Consider the following 17059-nt stretch of genomic DNA (forward strand, 5'->3'; position numbering starts at 1 on the left):
TTTGTTTATAATCTCATAGATATGACGTTTTGTTTATAATCTCATAGATATGACTCATTGAAATATCATGAAGTCATTCATGGAGAAAAAGACTATGATGTTGATTATGGATGGAGTGTGTTTCTCATCATTATGCCAAAAACGGTTTCAAGTAATGTATACTATTGCTCTATTACAACATATGATATTAAAGATGCAGATTCAAGTTTCTTCGATATACTTCTACATTGTATTTTTTAATCACTCATTGAAATACCATGAAGTCATTCACGCAGAAAAAAATTATGATGTTGATTATAGGTGGAGTGTGTTTCTCGTTATTATGCCAAAAACAGTTTCAAGTACTGTCTACTATTGCTCTATCACGATATATGATATTAAAGATGCAGATTCAAACTTTTTTTGATATACTTCTAGATTATATTTTTTAATTACTTATATCGAAAAATAGTAAATCTCGTATGAATAAAATAATTATCTTTCTTCTCAAATATGCATGCTCCTTTTGTTTAGATAAACTACTTTATCTTGATTTTTTTAGTTAAGAAAGTTCAAAAAATTTCGTTATTCAAATTCAATTTTTCATTACCTTAAACGTGTTTATTATTATTATATATTTTTCAAAAAGAAATTCAGTTGACTTAAATAATGTCAATTTCATATGAAGAGTATGGCCCTCGAAATAAACAAATGGACCAACTCATGGACCGGGCCGGACTCATTGGCCTCCATATCCGACAGGACCAATTCATGGGCCATCCAAATCAAAACTTTGAGATAAAGTCAACACTTATGCATACCAAACAGGGCCGATTCATGGGCCAGGCCAGATTCAACCTTTAAGATAAAAAGAGAAATCCCCCAAACCTCATTCTATCTAAATCATTTAAATATTTTTTATAAATAATTTAAAAATTATATTTATAGAGAGATATTATACTTGTATTTAGTTGATTTCATGTACTACAATTTCTAAATATAAAAACTTATATACAACGGTAATATTATTCTCAGATATTAATATAAATTAGACCTTTAATTATTAACTCGAGTTTTTAATTCAATTGGTTCCATGATAATTATAAAAATCGGATTTCAATTTTTAACCTAATTCATTACTATATCATAACATGGTATTTATTTTTATTTTTAATAACACCTCAACAAGAGTAGTGCCTACCTTAATAACCTTTAATTATGGGAAATTGATAACAACTTTATTTTTTTCTTTTTCCTTTTGAATTACATTTTTATTTCATGAAAAGCTAAATGATAGCTTTTCATGTGATGGTGAGATGATGATTGGATTTTTTCTGAATCTAATTATTATTATTATTTTTGACAATGATAATAATTAAAAAGGAAGTATAATAAAGGGACTTTCATTAGATAATAGTGAGAGAGAGAGAAAGGATGAATAGAGTAAAAGGTAGGATGATGAAGATAGCATAATAACATGCCTTCCTTGTGGGCTTACATATCGAACCGAATTATTAGATATTATTATTATTTTCAAAGGATTTTGTACATTGCATTTGGATCAACTTGCCTACCAAATTATAATCTAACATTACCATATATACCCATACCTTTTTCTATGTCCAAATGCCTAACTTATATTCAAGTGAATTCAAGAATGATTGAAAGAGATTTTATCTTATTGATTTGAGAAGGTGATGTATAGAAGGGTTGGGGGAAGAACGGTATTGATTTTGACCTAAATCAACAAATAAATTTTCAAATTAAATTTGGAGAAAGTGATAAAAAGTAAAAGCCTATAATAGATGAGTATGAATCGTAATTTGAATTTTGATTAATAAAAAGTTGGCTTTTTATAAGAGGAAATGATGAATTTATACCCTCTAAAATTTAAGAGATATAATTACCTCAAAATTAAATATATAAAAGCTAATGAGTACAAAAGAAATAAGTTTAAAAAGATATCTGGAAAAAAAATGGATAGTTTAAAGGACCTGGAATTAAGCAAAACAAACAAGTCGCCCACCTGTAACCCCAAATTTGTTTTTGTGCCCAAGTTTTTGTTTTCTTTGTGACTTGAGGCTTTCCTACTTGTTGGTGCCTCCTAATTCATTTCAATAGATAATGACTTCATCATATATTCTCTTTTGGAAAGAACTTACCCTAAAGTTAATCCTTCTTAAGTATAGAAAAAAACACTTTTTTTGTTATCATTATGCATCTCTACACATGAGCATTGACTTTCATTGACTATTAAGTTAGCCTTTTCAATTTCTTTACTTAGTTCTATATGCAATGCTTCGTGTCATGGTCATTGACCCAGTGGAAGTTGTAATAGGCCTTGGCGCTTTTTCCATAGTGCTCTCTTACTTTATAATCGGAATACTTAATATTTTTCCTGATTATACTTTTTTCATTCCACAATAATACATCCTTCTTGGATATGTTCAACGAGGTCCAATAAGATTGTCGCTCTTTCTTCACCTTCTTGATTGATCTTTTTATGGACTTGTTGCGAGTACTATGACCTTGCTCGTCCTTATCATTCTTTCATGCATGTCTTTCATCAACTCTTATTTCATCCAACTTAACAAATGTTTTAGCCCTCTCCATCAAGGAGGTTAGGTCTGCATTCTTTCTTAAGACTATATCTTATCTCAGCTAATCACATGTTGTGTTCTGTGTCATGGAATATAAGGATATCACAAAATCGATTTTCCTTATATTAAAACATGTTTTGTTGAATTTGTAAACATAATCTATTAGGGGCTCTTCATATCTTTGACAGAGATTTGCACAAGGCACTACACATTATAGCTGGTGGGATGGAGACCACGAACTTGGTGCAGAACTCCATCTTCGGTTATTCCCATTTATGGATGGATCCTACATCCAAAGCGTGGAACCAATAGGATGTTTCCTCTATCAACATGTTGAGAAGACCTGATATAACGATGCCTCATCTCCCCACACACGTTCTAAACTCTTTATAGTTTTTGACATGGACGGTGGCATTCGTGTCTCTTTTGTACTTTGGCAAGCTTAAGGGCTTGAATGTTTTGTCTCTTGGCTAGTTAAGGATGTGAGAGATGGACATTAAGTCCTAGCTCATCGATAAAGGATTACTTATTGCCACACCATATCTCTCCAGAGTTTCCACCACATCCTTCTCCCATCCTTCTATCTACTTGTTAGGGGTCGGCGTACGCCTGAATAACTGGCTCAGTGATTCCTTGATATATTCTCGATCTTACATGTGGAGTTACTACAAGGAGTGTAGTTATCTCCTAAGAGCCTCCAACCTCATGCTTTACTCTTGATCATTGTCCCGCTCCAGATCCAACTCCTAAACCATATCCACATATTGGCCCATATATGATCCCCGTTCCAAATTCAAATCCTACATGAGAAAAAATAAAGGAAGTGGGGGATAATATCTGATGGGGAGGTTACTTACTGGCAAACCCATTTGAAGGTCGTTGTTACGCATGGTACATATATCGATTCATGGGCTAGAATGTCTAAAGTCGGTTCCCTATTTGTGATTCTCCTCTTGTGGATCCAATGAATTGTGTTGTTGGCTCGGTAGTCACAATAATTATTTCCGACTTCGTGGAGTTAAGGTGGTTATCCCCCCCCCCCCCTCCTTCCCCAATCCCCACATCTAAAGTAGTGTTGACTTAATTACCAACTCTTTACTTCTACGAACACTTTTCTCTGTTTTAGAACTTGTCTCGACATCCATGATTATGTTAAGGAATATGATCTTTGAACCCAAGCCCACTATATATGTGATAGTCGGAGTTTGGACATCCATCAAGGGGTTGGGTTCTAAAGGAAACCCCACTAGACTTTTTGGCTGAGAAGTTATAATGGAAAATATTTTTGAGAAAGTGTTAGAATCCTTCTATCACATGTTTTTTTTTAAAACCTCTGAAGGAAAGCTCAATAGATTCCGTGGATCTGACTTGAGGGGAGGTGTCGGAGTCGTCCGGATTTGTAATATCCTCAATGGTAACTTTTTCTTTATCCTTTCCACAACCATCGTTGAATATTTCCTTCATTGGAGCTAATGAACTCATATCAACACATTAGTTCGAACCGCACCAAATGATATTGTGTGGATGTTACCATTGTACAATCTCAAATGCCCTTTTCTTCAAGCAAGAGTAATCTTATAAAACATGGGAGTTCTCGACTACTTGACGTTTCCACTCTAATACTTAGATTAGAATCACTCTGAGAATAGTGGAAAAAATGGATGTTGGGGTTTTAAGCATAAGTGAAAGATTCCCTTAAACCCTGTATTGATAGGTTATTGCCGTCATTACTAGGGTTTTTGGGTGTCATCATCTTATTAGCGAATCATTTTGTCCTAATGAGATACCTCCACGTGTTTTGACATTCTTGGATCGTGTTTATACCAACATTCTCTTATTATTCGTCCTTTATCGAATCTTCATTCAGATCGCAATCCCTCATTTATTTATAAAAGATTCTGATCAACCCCTCTAAGGGCTTATATTTGGAAGACCGATTTTCGATCTTTTAGGTGTTCTAGGCCACTTCTCAATCCTCTTTTATAGTCCTTTATAAGCCCTTTTAAAACATCCGGCCAAATATTTCAATTTGTGTTTGGAAGACAACTTTTCGCATGTTATCACCTATGTTACATGGACACTTTTAGCTAGTAGCGTTTCTACGTTTCAGATCTGTGTCCGTATCCATTTTCTTTTGTATACTATTTTATGAACGTTATGTTTTAAAAATAACGTTTCTCGTATCTATGTCTGCTCTCCGTATTCGTGCAACATAGATTATTACTTAATAATTAACAAAACAAGGGGACTAACAAAACCATACCACTTGGGAGAAAACAAGCAAAGGGGAAGAAAACAATGTGCATGGATGATTTTAATCCTTATCTTTGCCCACTTTTCGTTGCAATCCAACCTAATAAAATTAATAAAATCCACAGACAACAAAATCCAAAACTTCATCAAGAGACACCAACTCAAGTTTCTTCCAAATCTTAGAATGCCCCAATATTTACAGAATTTAGACCATATCGAAGCAAGAGCTTCTTTCCACTTTCATGTGCTTACACACTTCAATCACATGCATGCCCTGGATTTTATATGGTCAATAATAAAACAATGGGTAAGTTTTAATATATTAAAATGAAAAATTAAGAATTTAATCACCAAAGTCATAATGATTTATCCCTACAAAAAGTTTATAATGATTGATAGGACTCATTTGAGCCGAACAGAGCGAGTTTTGACCTGTTTATGCTCAGCTCATCAGAAAATTAACGAGTTCGATCTTAACATCTTGTTCGTAAGTTGTGTACGAATTTATTTACAAGTTTGTTCACGAGCAACTTATTATTTCTGTTCATAAACTTTTCTCGCGAGAACTCATTAATTATGTTCATTAATTATATTGATTGAATTTTTTTTAAAAACAAATAGTTTTAGAACATACATATTGTTTTATTTTTCTCTCTTAAAAGAAATATTATTACTAAAAAAAATCGAAACGAACTTGTTTAAGAGTATGTTTAGAAACATTATAATCGAATTTGTTTATGAATGTATAACCGAGATTTTGAGCAGAGCTTTTCTGTACTCAAACTCAGCTCGTTTGTAAATCTAGCCTAACTCGATTGAGCTTTTATCGAACCGTTCACAGCTCCTAATGATTAAGTTTGAGTTGCTAAAAATATTTTTTTAGCTTTACGAATTTAATTATATTACCAATTCATATTTTTCACAATAAATATATAGTTTTGAGAATTAATTTCGATAAGCTTAATTTGGTAATTGATTGATTTATCCGTTGGAAATCCCATGTGGATATAAAATATAGAAGCAATCTAAGGTTACTTGGGAAATAATAAAATACATAAAAGTCTCAATCACAGAATATATTTATATCCAAGTTGGTGTATTAAATTAAAATAAAAAGCAATAAAGACAAACTTGAAAATAGTACTGTATTATAATTAGATACAACCCCCTTGACTCTAAAACTTTATTTACAAGAACAAAGCATGATTGCTCGAGGAATTAAAAAATGTTGCACAGGTGGTGCTGCCTTTATTTTAATTAATTTTATTTAAATATAGGATTAGTGGACATCGATCCTATAATATCAATCTAATCTAATTTAGTTTATGTTGGTGTCCATGAAACACCACTCCTTCACGATAACCTTCCAATTATTTTCATTATTTTGAAAGCTTAAAATAATTAACATATACTTATATTATAAACATCAATTACGTACTAATTAAACCAAATAGGTATCGTTCGGTTTGGCCAAATCCAACATTTTGAGTCTTATTATTTTAAAACCGTTTGTATGTATTAAATTCTCATCTTATTAATAAACTTCTATCACTTTCTCTCTATTTTCAATGTGAGATTCAGTTCATTTCCTTCTCATTGGCATCCCTTATGTAGTTCCTTGCTCATACTTTCTACTCCCGACACCACATACTCTGAACCAGATCGTTATATTAAACTTTTACTTACTAAAATAGTTGATTGTGAATACCAAATTCGATTAAACAAAGTATTACTCATTTCATTTATGTTTTAAATTAATTTTTTTTACAGTTCGGAAATAACGTTTTTATAATTCTTTTATAGTAACATCACACGCATATATATAAAGTGCTTTTAAACTTTCAAAAATGCAAATTTCAAAGGCATATAAATAACGTTATATTAATTTAATTTTACGTTCAAAACTGATTTTTCTATTTATCAAGAGTTTAATGTGAGCAATAAACATCAGAAGTTTCATATGTTAGGGTCCGTTTGTTTTACCTATTGTTTGCTGTTGCTGCTTGCTAGTTGTTGTTTGTTGTTACGGTTTGCTGTTGGAAAAAGCTGCTTTTCCAAAAAGTAGAGATTCTCTGCTTTTATAAAATGCTGTTTTTTAGGTGTAAAAAACAAACAGGAGGTCACTAACCAGGAATATCACTAACCAAACACCTAAAACTCTCCATTTCGAATTGAAAAGGCAAACACAAGCACGAAAAGGAGCACCCAAACACCTTAAAATGAACATTTCAAAAACTCAATCCATCAAAATCGAGATGATCACAAACTGATAATAGTCGAATGTTATTTATTGAGCCTGCAAATGGATCATGGGCCAGATGGCCCAAACCCGAATGTTAAAGGGTTTGGTTCTTACAATGATAGTAACAGTTGCAAGTCACACGCTTAGCATCGATAGATTTCTAGAGAGACCGTACATATAATAGCTTTCTATTAGGACATTAGTTCCCGAATAGAAGTGAAGTTTTGCACAGATACACACTTACCTAAAATATACTGGTTTAGACATCGGAAAGTCACGGGCTAAAAATCAGTCTATTTATCGCAAACCTCAAATTGTGAAATTGTTTTTTAGGCTAAAAATAAAAAGTGATGATGGGTATGCATAACAAATTAAGAAAACTCACCCACCATGAATTGTTAGTTTAGCAAAGAAGTGAAACTGAATAAACCCACCACCTAATACCACTTCCCAAGTAGAAATTGATGGGCTAAAAGTGGCAAAATAATAAGAATCTTTCCCATCTCTTCTCATTTACTATTAAATATTGCAACCAGTCAACATTCCAAATACAGGATCTAACGTCCACTCTTCCATTTTAAGATAACGATATCGACTTTAAAACAAATTTCATATAAGCCAATTTCTTAATTAGGAATCCTTACCTAATAATTAATTACTTTTTTTATATTATACAATATATGTAATAGCTTGGAATTAATCACTCTCTTTCATGGAAGATTACATCAAGTGCCTACAATGCGTATTATTTATTTATTCTTTTTTCTTTTATTATTAGTAATACAATTGGGTCCAATACTCCACTTGTTTCCATTTTAATCTAAAAAGTCTCGACGTACGTCTTCAGATTCATGCATGGTTTTTCTGCATATTTCAACCAAAAATATGGCTTTTTATACATGTCATTCTGCCGAGAAATTTTCTAGTGGACTGGATCCGCCCAAAAGATGACGTGTAGCCGTATTATCTTTAACGATACATGTCACAAAAGATTGCGGTTTAGGAGAACCCCGTCCCTTGTAAAAAAATCCTCATTCCATAACCTTTTTATTCTCCTTTTTATCGTGTTACTCCAAATTAGTAGATATAAAATATTTATTAGAATCGAAAAACAGATAAATATAAATATTCATATTCTTGCATACAAACTAGCTAGAACTAATACTGTCAATTGCCTAAAGAATATTGATAATTAGATATAATTAGATGAATTTTTCAAAGTCCGCTGAAGTAGCGGAAACTTGAAATAAAAAGGAGCTAATTTTTGTATACCATTAACTGTAAAGGTTGTATATGTAAACATTTCTATGCTACCATCGAGCTTGCTAACATTTTTTTTAGGGGGTTCCACATATATGTAAATTCTATCAGGACCCCACAAAACCATTTTGGAGATATTAATGCTATTGCAAATAGTGTAATGTCTTAACCCAAAACCACCTTGTTAGCCTGCTGGAGGACTCTCCGAAGCTCGTTCGCAATTCCTTGCAGCATAACAGGTTTCTGGATCACACCATTGATCCCAATCTGCATACACTTTTCCCACACATCGTCATCTGCACTTGCTGTGAGAGCAACTATCAGTGGCCAACTACGGCTTCTGAATTTGCGAATTCTGGATGCAACTTCGTATCCATCCAGTTCAGGCATTTGCAGATCAAGGAGAACTATTTGGAAAGACGAAGTAGCCGGGCCAATTGCACTGAGGCATTCGTATCCAGATGAAACATTAGCTACACAGCAACCTAGCTTCTCCAGCTGTTTCCGAGTCACAGCTCTGTTCACGTCATCTGCATCAGCTAACAGAACTTGCAAACCTCTGAAAAGAGAGTTCGAATGTGGGTGTTCCGAAGATTCTCCTGATTCAGAAATTGCTACGGAAATTGATGGCCGAAGTTGAAACCGTAGAACCAGCCCCATGCTTTGAGGAGAACCTTGAGAATTTGGAACTACCCAAATCTTTCCGTGCATCAACTGTCACCACACATATATTAGAGTCAACATAGTAGGCCGGTAAATGAAAAGAGTAAGCTGTGGAAAGCAAAATGCTTGCATTAATTCATTTAAGCTTGTTGAGCATTTGTGGGAAATACAAAGATCCATATTCACCAACCTAGCAATGTTTACTTCACTCAGTCTTAAAATCCAAAGCTTTTGCAATATGCACAAAATGGACTTCAATAACAATATGTTGATGCAAAGAGAGAAGACTACTATTACTATGCTTGACTGGAGATTAATATTGTGTTTAGCATTAAATCATTCAACATGATCTTCAAAGCATCAACATAATGCCCATTTCAGAAGAAAGAATGAAAACTAGTGAGAATATGCCATTGAGTATGCATTCATGTAATATGCTGTGTAAATATAATTTACCTGGACTAGCTTTTTGCAAACGCTGAAGCTCAAGCCCTCCTCAATTCCATCACTGAAATACCTCCTACCACCAGCAGAACTTGGACCCTCTGATAAGGGACCATCATGGTTCATCGTGATCTCAAATTTAATATATACATCGCCATCGGAGGTGTTGTTTCTCCAGGCTGCCCATCTATGATCATTCCTTTCCAGGCTTCCATTCTCAACAAAAACCCGAAGTAACAAATACCCTTTTCTGTTATTGCCATCCAGCAGATTACCAAACATATGCAAAATCACTTGAAAAACCCTCCTCTCGTCACCCAAAACAAGATCAGGTAAGCACTTATCAACCTCAATTGAAAACCCAAAGCCCCTATAGACACATAAGCACTTGGCAAGGCAAGCTGCTTCTTTGATTGTAGAATGTAACCGGAACGATCTCAACTCCAAAGGGAACCTTCCACTATCCTTTGATGACATCTCCATCACATCATTGATTAGCGTTGACAGAACATTGCTAGTCTTCATCATTGCATCAACAATGATCTGTTGTTCGCTGCCCAGACTTCCATCCTGCATCATTGAAATCAAGCCCAAAATTGAGTGCATAGGTCTCTTCATACCATCACTCATTACCTTCTGAAAGGCTGTCCTAGCCTGGCTAGCCATCATTGCATTCTTTTTTGCTTGTTGCAAAGCTCGGTTTTGCTCCTCTAACTTCTCCCTCATGAGTTGGGATTCTTCAAGAACAGCAGCATGTGATAGGGCTACAGCTACCTGGTCAGCTACCACCTTAATTATCTCCAGTTCTTGGTTGGTCCAAGATCTAGGCTGTCCACCAGGAAGAACAAGTACCAATATAGCATAACAAGCCTGAATTATCTCAGGAGTTCCTCCTTTGAAGTCACAAACACGAAGCATTGGCATTCGAATTGCAGCAACAGGCCCTGGTTCGTCGGGGTCCCTACTGCTTCCAGTAGCAAGGGCTGAATCAGGCCGAAGTATGTTTACCCCATCAGTCCCTTTAATCCTAACAACATCAGGATCAGTAATCGGTATAGAACAATTATCATTATTTGAGTAACCACCCCCATTCAACTCATGAGTCAAATTCATCTCTGTCCTAGTCTCATTAGGCATCCACACTGCACAATTCTGCAACCCCAGTGTCTTAGATAGCTCAACAAGTGTTGTGTAAAGAATTGTATGCCTATCAAGTGATTTTCTAATCTCTTGAGTTAGCATACGGACATGTAACCCAGCTTCTTTCTGCTTCATAATAAGCCCAACTTCACGACCAAGATCCCATGCCTTTTTTTTCAACATGAATTCTCTTACCTTCACTTTGAGAAGTAAAGGAATGAGAGTGAAGAGTGTGATAGCAGTAGCACATGAAACCAGAGCAGTTAAAATCTTGAAGACAGTAAGGGCAAGCATGAGCTGAAATGGATGAGGGCCATAGGTCCAGCCATTGAGCAAATGGGTCAATCCACAAAGGACAATGAAGGCAATGAACTCAAAGAGGACCCATTTAAATGGGACATTTGAGCAGCTAACAAAGTATAACAGCTCAATAGGAATCGAAAAGTAGGCCACAGCAATCAAGAAATCACTGACTTTTTGGCATTCTAAAATGCTCTCGATGCTCCACAAGGATCCCTCATCGTCACAATTACATCGTGCAAAACCATTGTCATTTCCAGATACTGATATCAGAAGTAAAGAGAGCAAAAGCAGCCCAGAAGCTAAAGGTTTGAACATTGCGGCCAAAATGGGCTGCTACTTCTAATTCAATCCATTTCTGGAATAAGTAGTAAACCTAAAGAATTTCACAAAGTCATCTAAAACCCAAACACCCGTTCATCATCCGATTCGTTTCTGTATCCTGTAGGATGAAAACAAAAAGATCGAGAAATTAAAAATCACATTAACCGGAACTAATTTGTGGATCTACCACAATAAATCATCGATTATTAATACTAAAAAGTTCAACAACACATTTTTCATTCTTCAATTCCACCTTTCCATTTCCTACCTATCATTATAATAATATTAAATGTAAAATTACACAGTAACTCATAACACGACATTTTCCTCCAACAAAAAATAAAATAAACCCCCCAAAATATAGAAAAGTAAAAGATGCAAAGCAACAGAACGCTTCTCCAATAGAAATAAAAAGCAAATTAGTCAAAACAATGATCCAGAACTGGAAAAAAGTCCAAAATGCAGGCAAACAAGAGGAAAATCCATACCTGCAAAACACAGATAGAAATGAAGGCAAACCTCAGGATCTTGTTCAGTCTCCAAGTAGAAAGTGTTGATAGAAATCTCTTCGTTTACGCATTTTCTGCAGAAACTAATGATCCAGGTGTAACCTCATCCTCTCTCCTTGAAATAAACCCAAAATCAAAAAAGAACCACCAAACCCCGAGATCTAAAACAAAAAAAATCCAAAAAAAACTTTAAGGAAAGAAAGACAGAATGACAGGTAATAGAAAACGTAAAACCGCCAGCTGGTTTTAAAGAAACGGAAAAAGAAATTAAAAGAGTAAGTGAAGGAGTTATTGAGCTTAAAAGGGAAGAGTAATGAGAGTAATTGAAATTTTGAAAAGAGAAATAGGAATGGAAGAAGGGGGGGGGAAAGGGGGGAAAGAGGACGAGTCAGTTGAGGGGGGGAGAAAAGAAAAGAAAAGAACTGACGGAAAAACTAAAAAACGTGTTGGGTGTTAATGTCCGCGCCGTTGTTTTACAAGAGAGAGAGAGAAGGACATACTGGGTCCCCGAGGAAGAAGGGGGATGACACATGAACTGAACTTAGACGCCCTTCTCTAACTTATATTACTTATTTAATACACGCTTAAATTACAATTCTAACCCTATTTTTTGAGATTTTATATATATATATATATATATAGAGGAAAGAACCATACATTGTCCTGTTTTGCAATCAGCTGATTAGTTTTATATTAGCTTGATTTTTTTAGTTAACTGATTTTCACTAGTGAATTATGTAAAGCTTGTTGCTAATAGTCAGTTATGTAAAATAATAAATAAGAATACAGTAAAATATTTATTTAAGATTAAAGAGTATTAATTAAGAGTAAAGATATCCATAAAAAGAGATGGAACAATAAGCTAATTGAAAAAACTCTTAAAAAGGAGATTTTTGGACTCAATAAGCTCTTTCAAACATCTCTCCATCAAACATCACTATTAAAAGTTTGACTAGTCAAAACCTTTAGAGTAGTTCAAATCTTTAATTTTACTTTAAAAAGTTCTTTATCAAACAGTGTTATTAAATAAAATCAGAATACAAGATTTGAACAATGAAATCTGGAGGACTAGTATGTCACACAATCCGTCTTGTTATAGAATATGATGCTCTTGCAAGTTCATATGCAACACTATTCACAAAACGACGAGTAAAAATGATACTAAAATCATTAAACGAATAAATCAATTTATTACAATCATCAAGAATAATATCGTAATAAGATCTGAAAAGAGGTTGATTAAAATCTAAAACTACCACCTCTATATCGGTTTCAACAAAACAATCATCAATATCCTTTCTCTTAAACCAATTTAGTTTCCCTACACGAAATTACCCTACACAAGTTTGGAAAGAGTTGCACAAAATCATATTATTTTGTACCCGCTTTCTTCAATAAAAAAAATACAATTAAATTTGTACTAACCTTTTAATAGCATAGCATAGTAGTATTAATTTTTTTTCCATTTTAAAAAACCACACTCAAACCGGCCAATGTTTTGTATTTTTAAGCCGGTAAACCACGTGGCATTTCTTATGATTTTCTTTCTGTCTTGTTCCACTTTCATCATCGGCGCGTGCTTCTTTGCTTCCATCATTACATTTTTCTATTTTGGCAAAATTCATCTTTAAGGTCCCTAAACTCTCCTATTTTATATATAAGGGCTCTAGTTAATTATTTTATTATAATCATTGAGCTTCTGATTATTAATATTTCAATAGCTAGCCCTTATTTTCAAGTGTAAATTTTAATTTTTAATATTATAAAATATATTTTTAAATAAATCAGAGATTTGAAAATTTATTTTGTAAGTTACAGCTCAATCCAAACCTGTTCTAGACAGATAAAATTGAGTTTACGCTGATAAACTTTTATATATAAATTATTAGGACGGTCCAACCTGATATATGGTAAGTAATGAAGAAATATAAAAAAAAATGTAGATTGTAGTGAATAATGATGCTCCCCCTCGTGTAAGCAAATAAATATTGGGTAGATGCATGAGCTTGAAGATGATTGGTGGAAGAGACTAAAACCGAATCTAAGGAGTTGAGATTACAATAAAAAAAAAGGGTAAATTTCAAAAAAAAACCCTGTGGTTTCACTTTTTTGTCAAAAAAAGATTGTGGTTTTTTTCGTTTCAAATACAGGACTGTGGTTTACTCCGTTACACTATTTACGGATTTGGTGAAGATGCCGTTAATTTACTGACGTGGCTGAAGGGCAATTATGGGTTTTTAAAAAAATTGGGATAAATTTTTTTAAAAACAACCCTGTGGTTTCACTTTTTTGCAGAAAAAGGATTGTGGTTTTTTTTTCTTTTCAAATACAGGACTGTGATTTATTCCATTACACTATTTACGGATTTGGTGAAGATGTCGTTTATTTGCAGACGTGGCTGAAGGGCAAATATGAGTTTTTTAAAAAAATTGACTATAAAAGGCTTTGAACAATCATGTGAGATTGCGCTCATGTGAGATTTTATAGTCAATATTGTAGCCACAAAATAGTTATAAAAAATTCATCGGTAAATATTGTAGACCCAAAATAGTTATAAAAAATTTATTGATCAATTTTTTATTTGAAACGAAAAATTCATCGGTAAATATTGTAGACCCAAAATATTGTAGACCACAGTCCTGTATTTGAAACGAAAAAAACCACAGTTTTTTTTTGGTAAAAAAGTAAAACCACATGGGTTTTTTTTGAAATTTACCCAAAAAAAATTACTAGTAATTGGATACACAAACACCACCATAGCTATATATAGACAAACTCGACTCAACCTTGTTTGTTAGAGATAATAGTATTATTATAATATAAGTCTAATTTAGGATCACAGATAATATTCTTATCTATTAGATAATTAATTATACATAAATAGAGTTGTATTTACATTATACGTCTAATTAGGGTTGAGAATACTAGTTAGACTACAACAACTATACTTGTCATATATATACGATTGATCAATACAAACCCTAATCAAAGGAAATACTTTTCGATTACTCTCTCTCTCACCGTCGACTCTCTCTCTCTCTTCACTTAACTTGTTCTTCATAAACTAGATTTATTCCAACATGGTATCACGAGCAGGACAAGGTCCGAATATGTCTGGCTCTGCTTCCGCATCTATACCGAGTAATTCTCTTCCTCAAGTGGCGTCTGTTTCATCTGAACAGCAGCCGCAGCCCGTTTTTGCCGCCAAAAATACATCCCCTGCGGCGGTCCTTGGCGCGTCGACGCCGGCTAGCTCGATTTTGTCATTCTTAAATATAACTGAGGAGAGCGGCGGCAGCTTTGTCACGCTGCAGCCTCTCCCTGCCGCGCGATCGGTGGCTCTATCGGCCAGTATCAACACTGAATACACCGTTAACACGGCGTCGGCTTCTTCCCTTCAGCCGTCGTCAGGATGGCGGTTCGACTCTTCGTTCACAGCTCCTGAACCGTCATCCGTAACAGCCACTTACTTATTCGACAAACACGATGGCGGGATGTTTCCGCAGGCTCATCAACAAAATCTTCCTCGTTCAACCGAGCAGCCGCAACATCCCCCGTTGTTTCCGCCTCTAGGTAATTTTTCTCAACCCCCTATCCGACCCGGTTTTGGACCTCCCCCATCTTATCATAGCTCACAATTTCCCTCAACCTTTTATCCTCATTCAACCGATTCTTTTTTATCCAATCCACCACAAATTCATACTTCTAATCTAATCAATATCGTGAGCATGTTGCTCCATCCACTTTTACGGGTTTTTCAAACCCCAACACCAATAATAGCGCACAATCCCGTCCTCCCCCTAGCCATACGCAAACTCACATTAAGCTAACTCCGCATAACAACAAAGCGTGGAGGATGGCCATAGTGTCCACACTAAAACATCATCATTACTTTGATCACATCACAAGCAATACACCACCACCACCAAAAAATTTATCCCAGGGAGGGTTTCTCACTGACAATGATAATGTTTTTCTTAATCCGGCATATACTGTTTGGGATGACCTAGAAAATGTTGTTATGTCTTTACTGTTACATTCTATCACTGAAGAAGTATACTCTATTATTACCTGCTTTCATTATTCTCATCATATCTGGATTGCCCTAGAAAAAGCATATGGTATAATCACTGATAGTAAACAGTTTCAGTTAGGCATTGAGTTATATGAGTTTGAGCATAATGAGTTATCGATTGGTGAATATATGCAAAAACTCAAAACTATTCTGGATGAATTGGCTGCTTCTGGTAATCCATATCCCATGCATCTGTTGCCTGCCCTACTTTACAAGAATGTGAATGAAGCATTCAAATCCAGCATTCATAATCTCATAACTCAAAAAGGCATTCACATTGACTATTATGAACTGTTGAGAACTTTAAAGAATGTTGAAGGAATGATTCAGTCCACCAAGAAATCCAGTTTCTTGCTTCCGTCGCATCACCCCCGTGCGCATGAAGCAAATGTGTCAACCATTTCTCCCCCGTCAGCCTCGAGAACAAAATCAAAGAAACAGAGAGGTGGGAAGTGCTTTAATTATGGTGATCTTGATCATTGGGCAGATAAATGCAAACGGCCTAAGGGGTTTGCAACACAAAATTCACGACCTGGTGCCCAAGCACATGTCGCATGGCACAACCCTTCGGACCCGTTCAGCGGTCCGCCCCAGCCATGGTATCCTGATACGGGAGCCACTAATCATATGACAGCTCATCCTAATAAGCTTCAGCACATGCACCCCTACCCTGGAAACGATACAGTACATTTTGGCAATGGGCAAGGTTTGCAAATCTCTCATCTTGGACATTCTAATGTCAATAACTTAAAACTGTCTGATGTTTTATTAGTACCTAAACTTACCAAATCTCTATTGTCTGTTCAAAAGTTTACTCGTGATAATGACTGTTTCTTTGAATTTTGTCCTAACCATTTTCTTGTGAAGGATCAAATCTCTGGGGAAATCCTATTACACGGACCGAGTAAGGATCGGCTCTATGTGCTTCCACCCAACTTAAAAGAGGCGCTAGTAGGAGAGAAGGTGTCCTTTGAATGGTGGCATGCACGCTTAGGTCAATAGCACCTATTAGTGGGTGCTCATTTTGTCCTTTAGGAAAATTAGCTCAATCTTCTTTACCTTCAATTATTCGTTCTAGCACTGCTAGGTTTGAAAGTTTACATTTGGATGTTTGGGGCCCTGCACCTATTCTTTCTTTTAATGGACATAGTTATTTTTTTATTATTATTGATGAATTTACTCGTTTTAGTTGGGTATTCTGCTTGAAAAATAAGAGTGAAGTTGCTTTAACTTTTCAAAATTTTCTTACCATGATTAAAAATCAATTTGA

General features: G+C 34.9%; 1 protein-coding gene across 1 annotated transcript; it reads right to left on the bottom strand.

The window, feature by feature from the left end:
• Positions 1 to 8315: 8315 nt before the first annotated feature.
• LOC136219596 (ethylene receptor 2) lies at positions 8316 to 12185 on the bottom strand. Its single transcript, XM_066007057.1, has 3 exons — positions 11694 to 12185; positions 9454 to 11323; positions 8316 to 9048 (listed from the first exon to the last, which is right to left on the bottom strand). The coding sequence occupies exons 2-3, from the start codon at positions 11197 to 11199 to the stop codon at positions 8500 to 8502; spliced, it is 2295 nt and encodes a 764-aa protein (XP_065863129.1). The 5' UTR covers positions 11200 to 11323; positions 11694 to 12185; the 3' UTR covers positions 8316 to 8499.
• Positions 12186 to 17059: the final 4874 nt, after the last annotated feature.

The sequence above is a fragment of the Euphorbia lathyris genome, chromosome 2, assembly GCF_963576675.1.
Source record: "Euphorbia lathyris chromosome 2, ddEupLath1.1, whole genome shotgun sequence".
Classification (NCBI taxonomy): Eukaryota; Viridiplantae; Streptophyta; class Magnoliopsida; order Malpighiales; family Euphorbiaceae; genus Euphorbia; species Euphorbia lathyris.

Bases quoted from the DNA above. Each gene is read 5' to 3' on its own strand.
- LOC136219596 (XM_066007057.1), bottom strand. From the start codon at position 11,199: ATGTTCAAACCTTTAGCTTCTGGGCTGCTTTTGCTCTCTTTACTTCTG. The intron at 9,049-9,453 runs GTAAATTATATT...GTGTGGTGACAG, and splicing joins TTTGCAAAAAGCTAGTCCAG to TTGATGCACGGAAAGATTTG.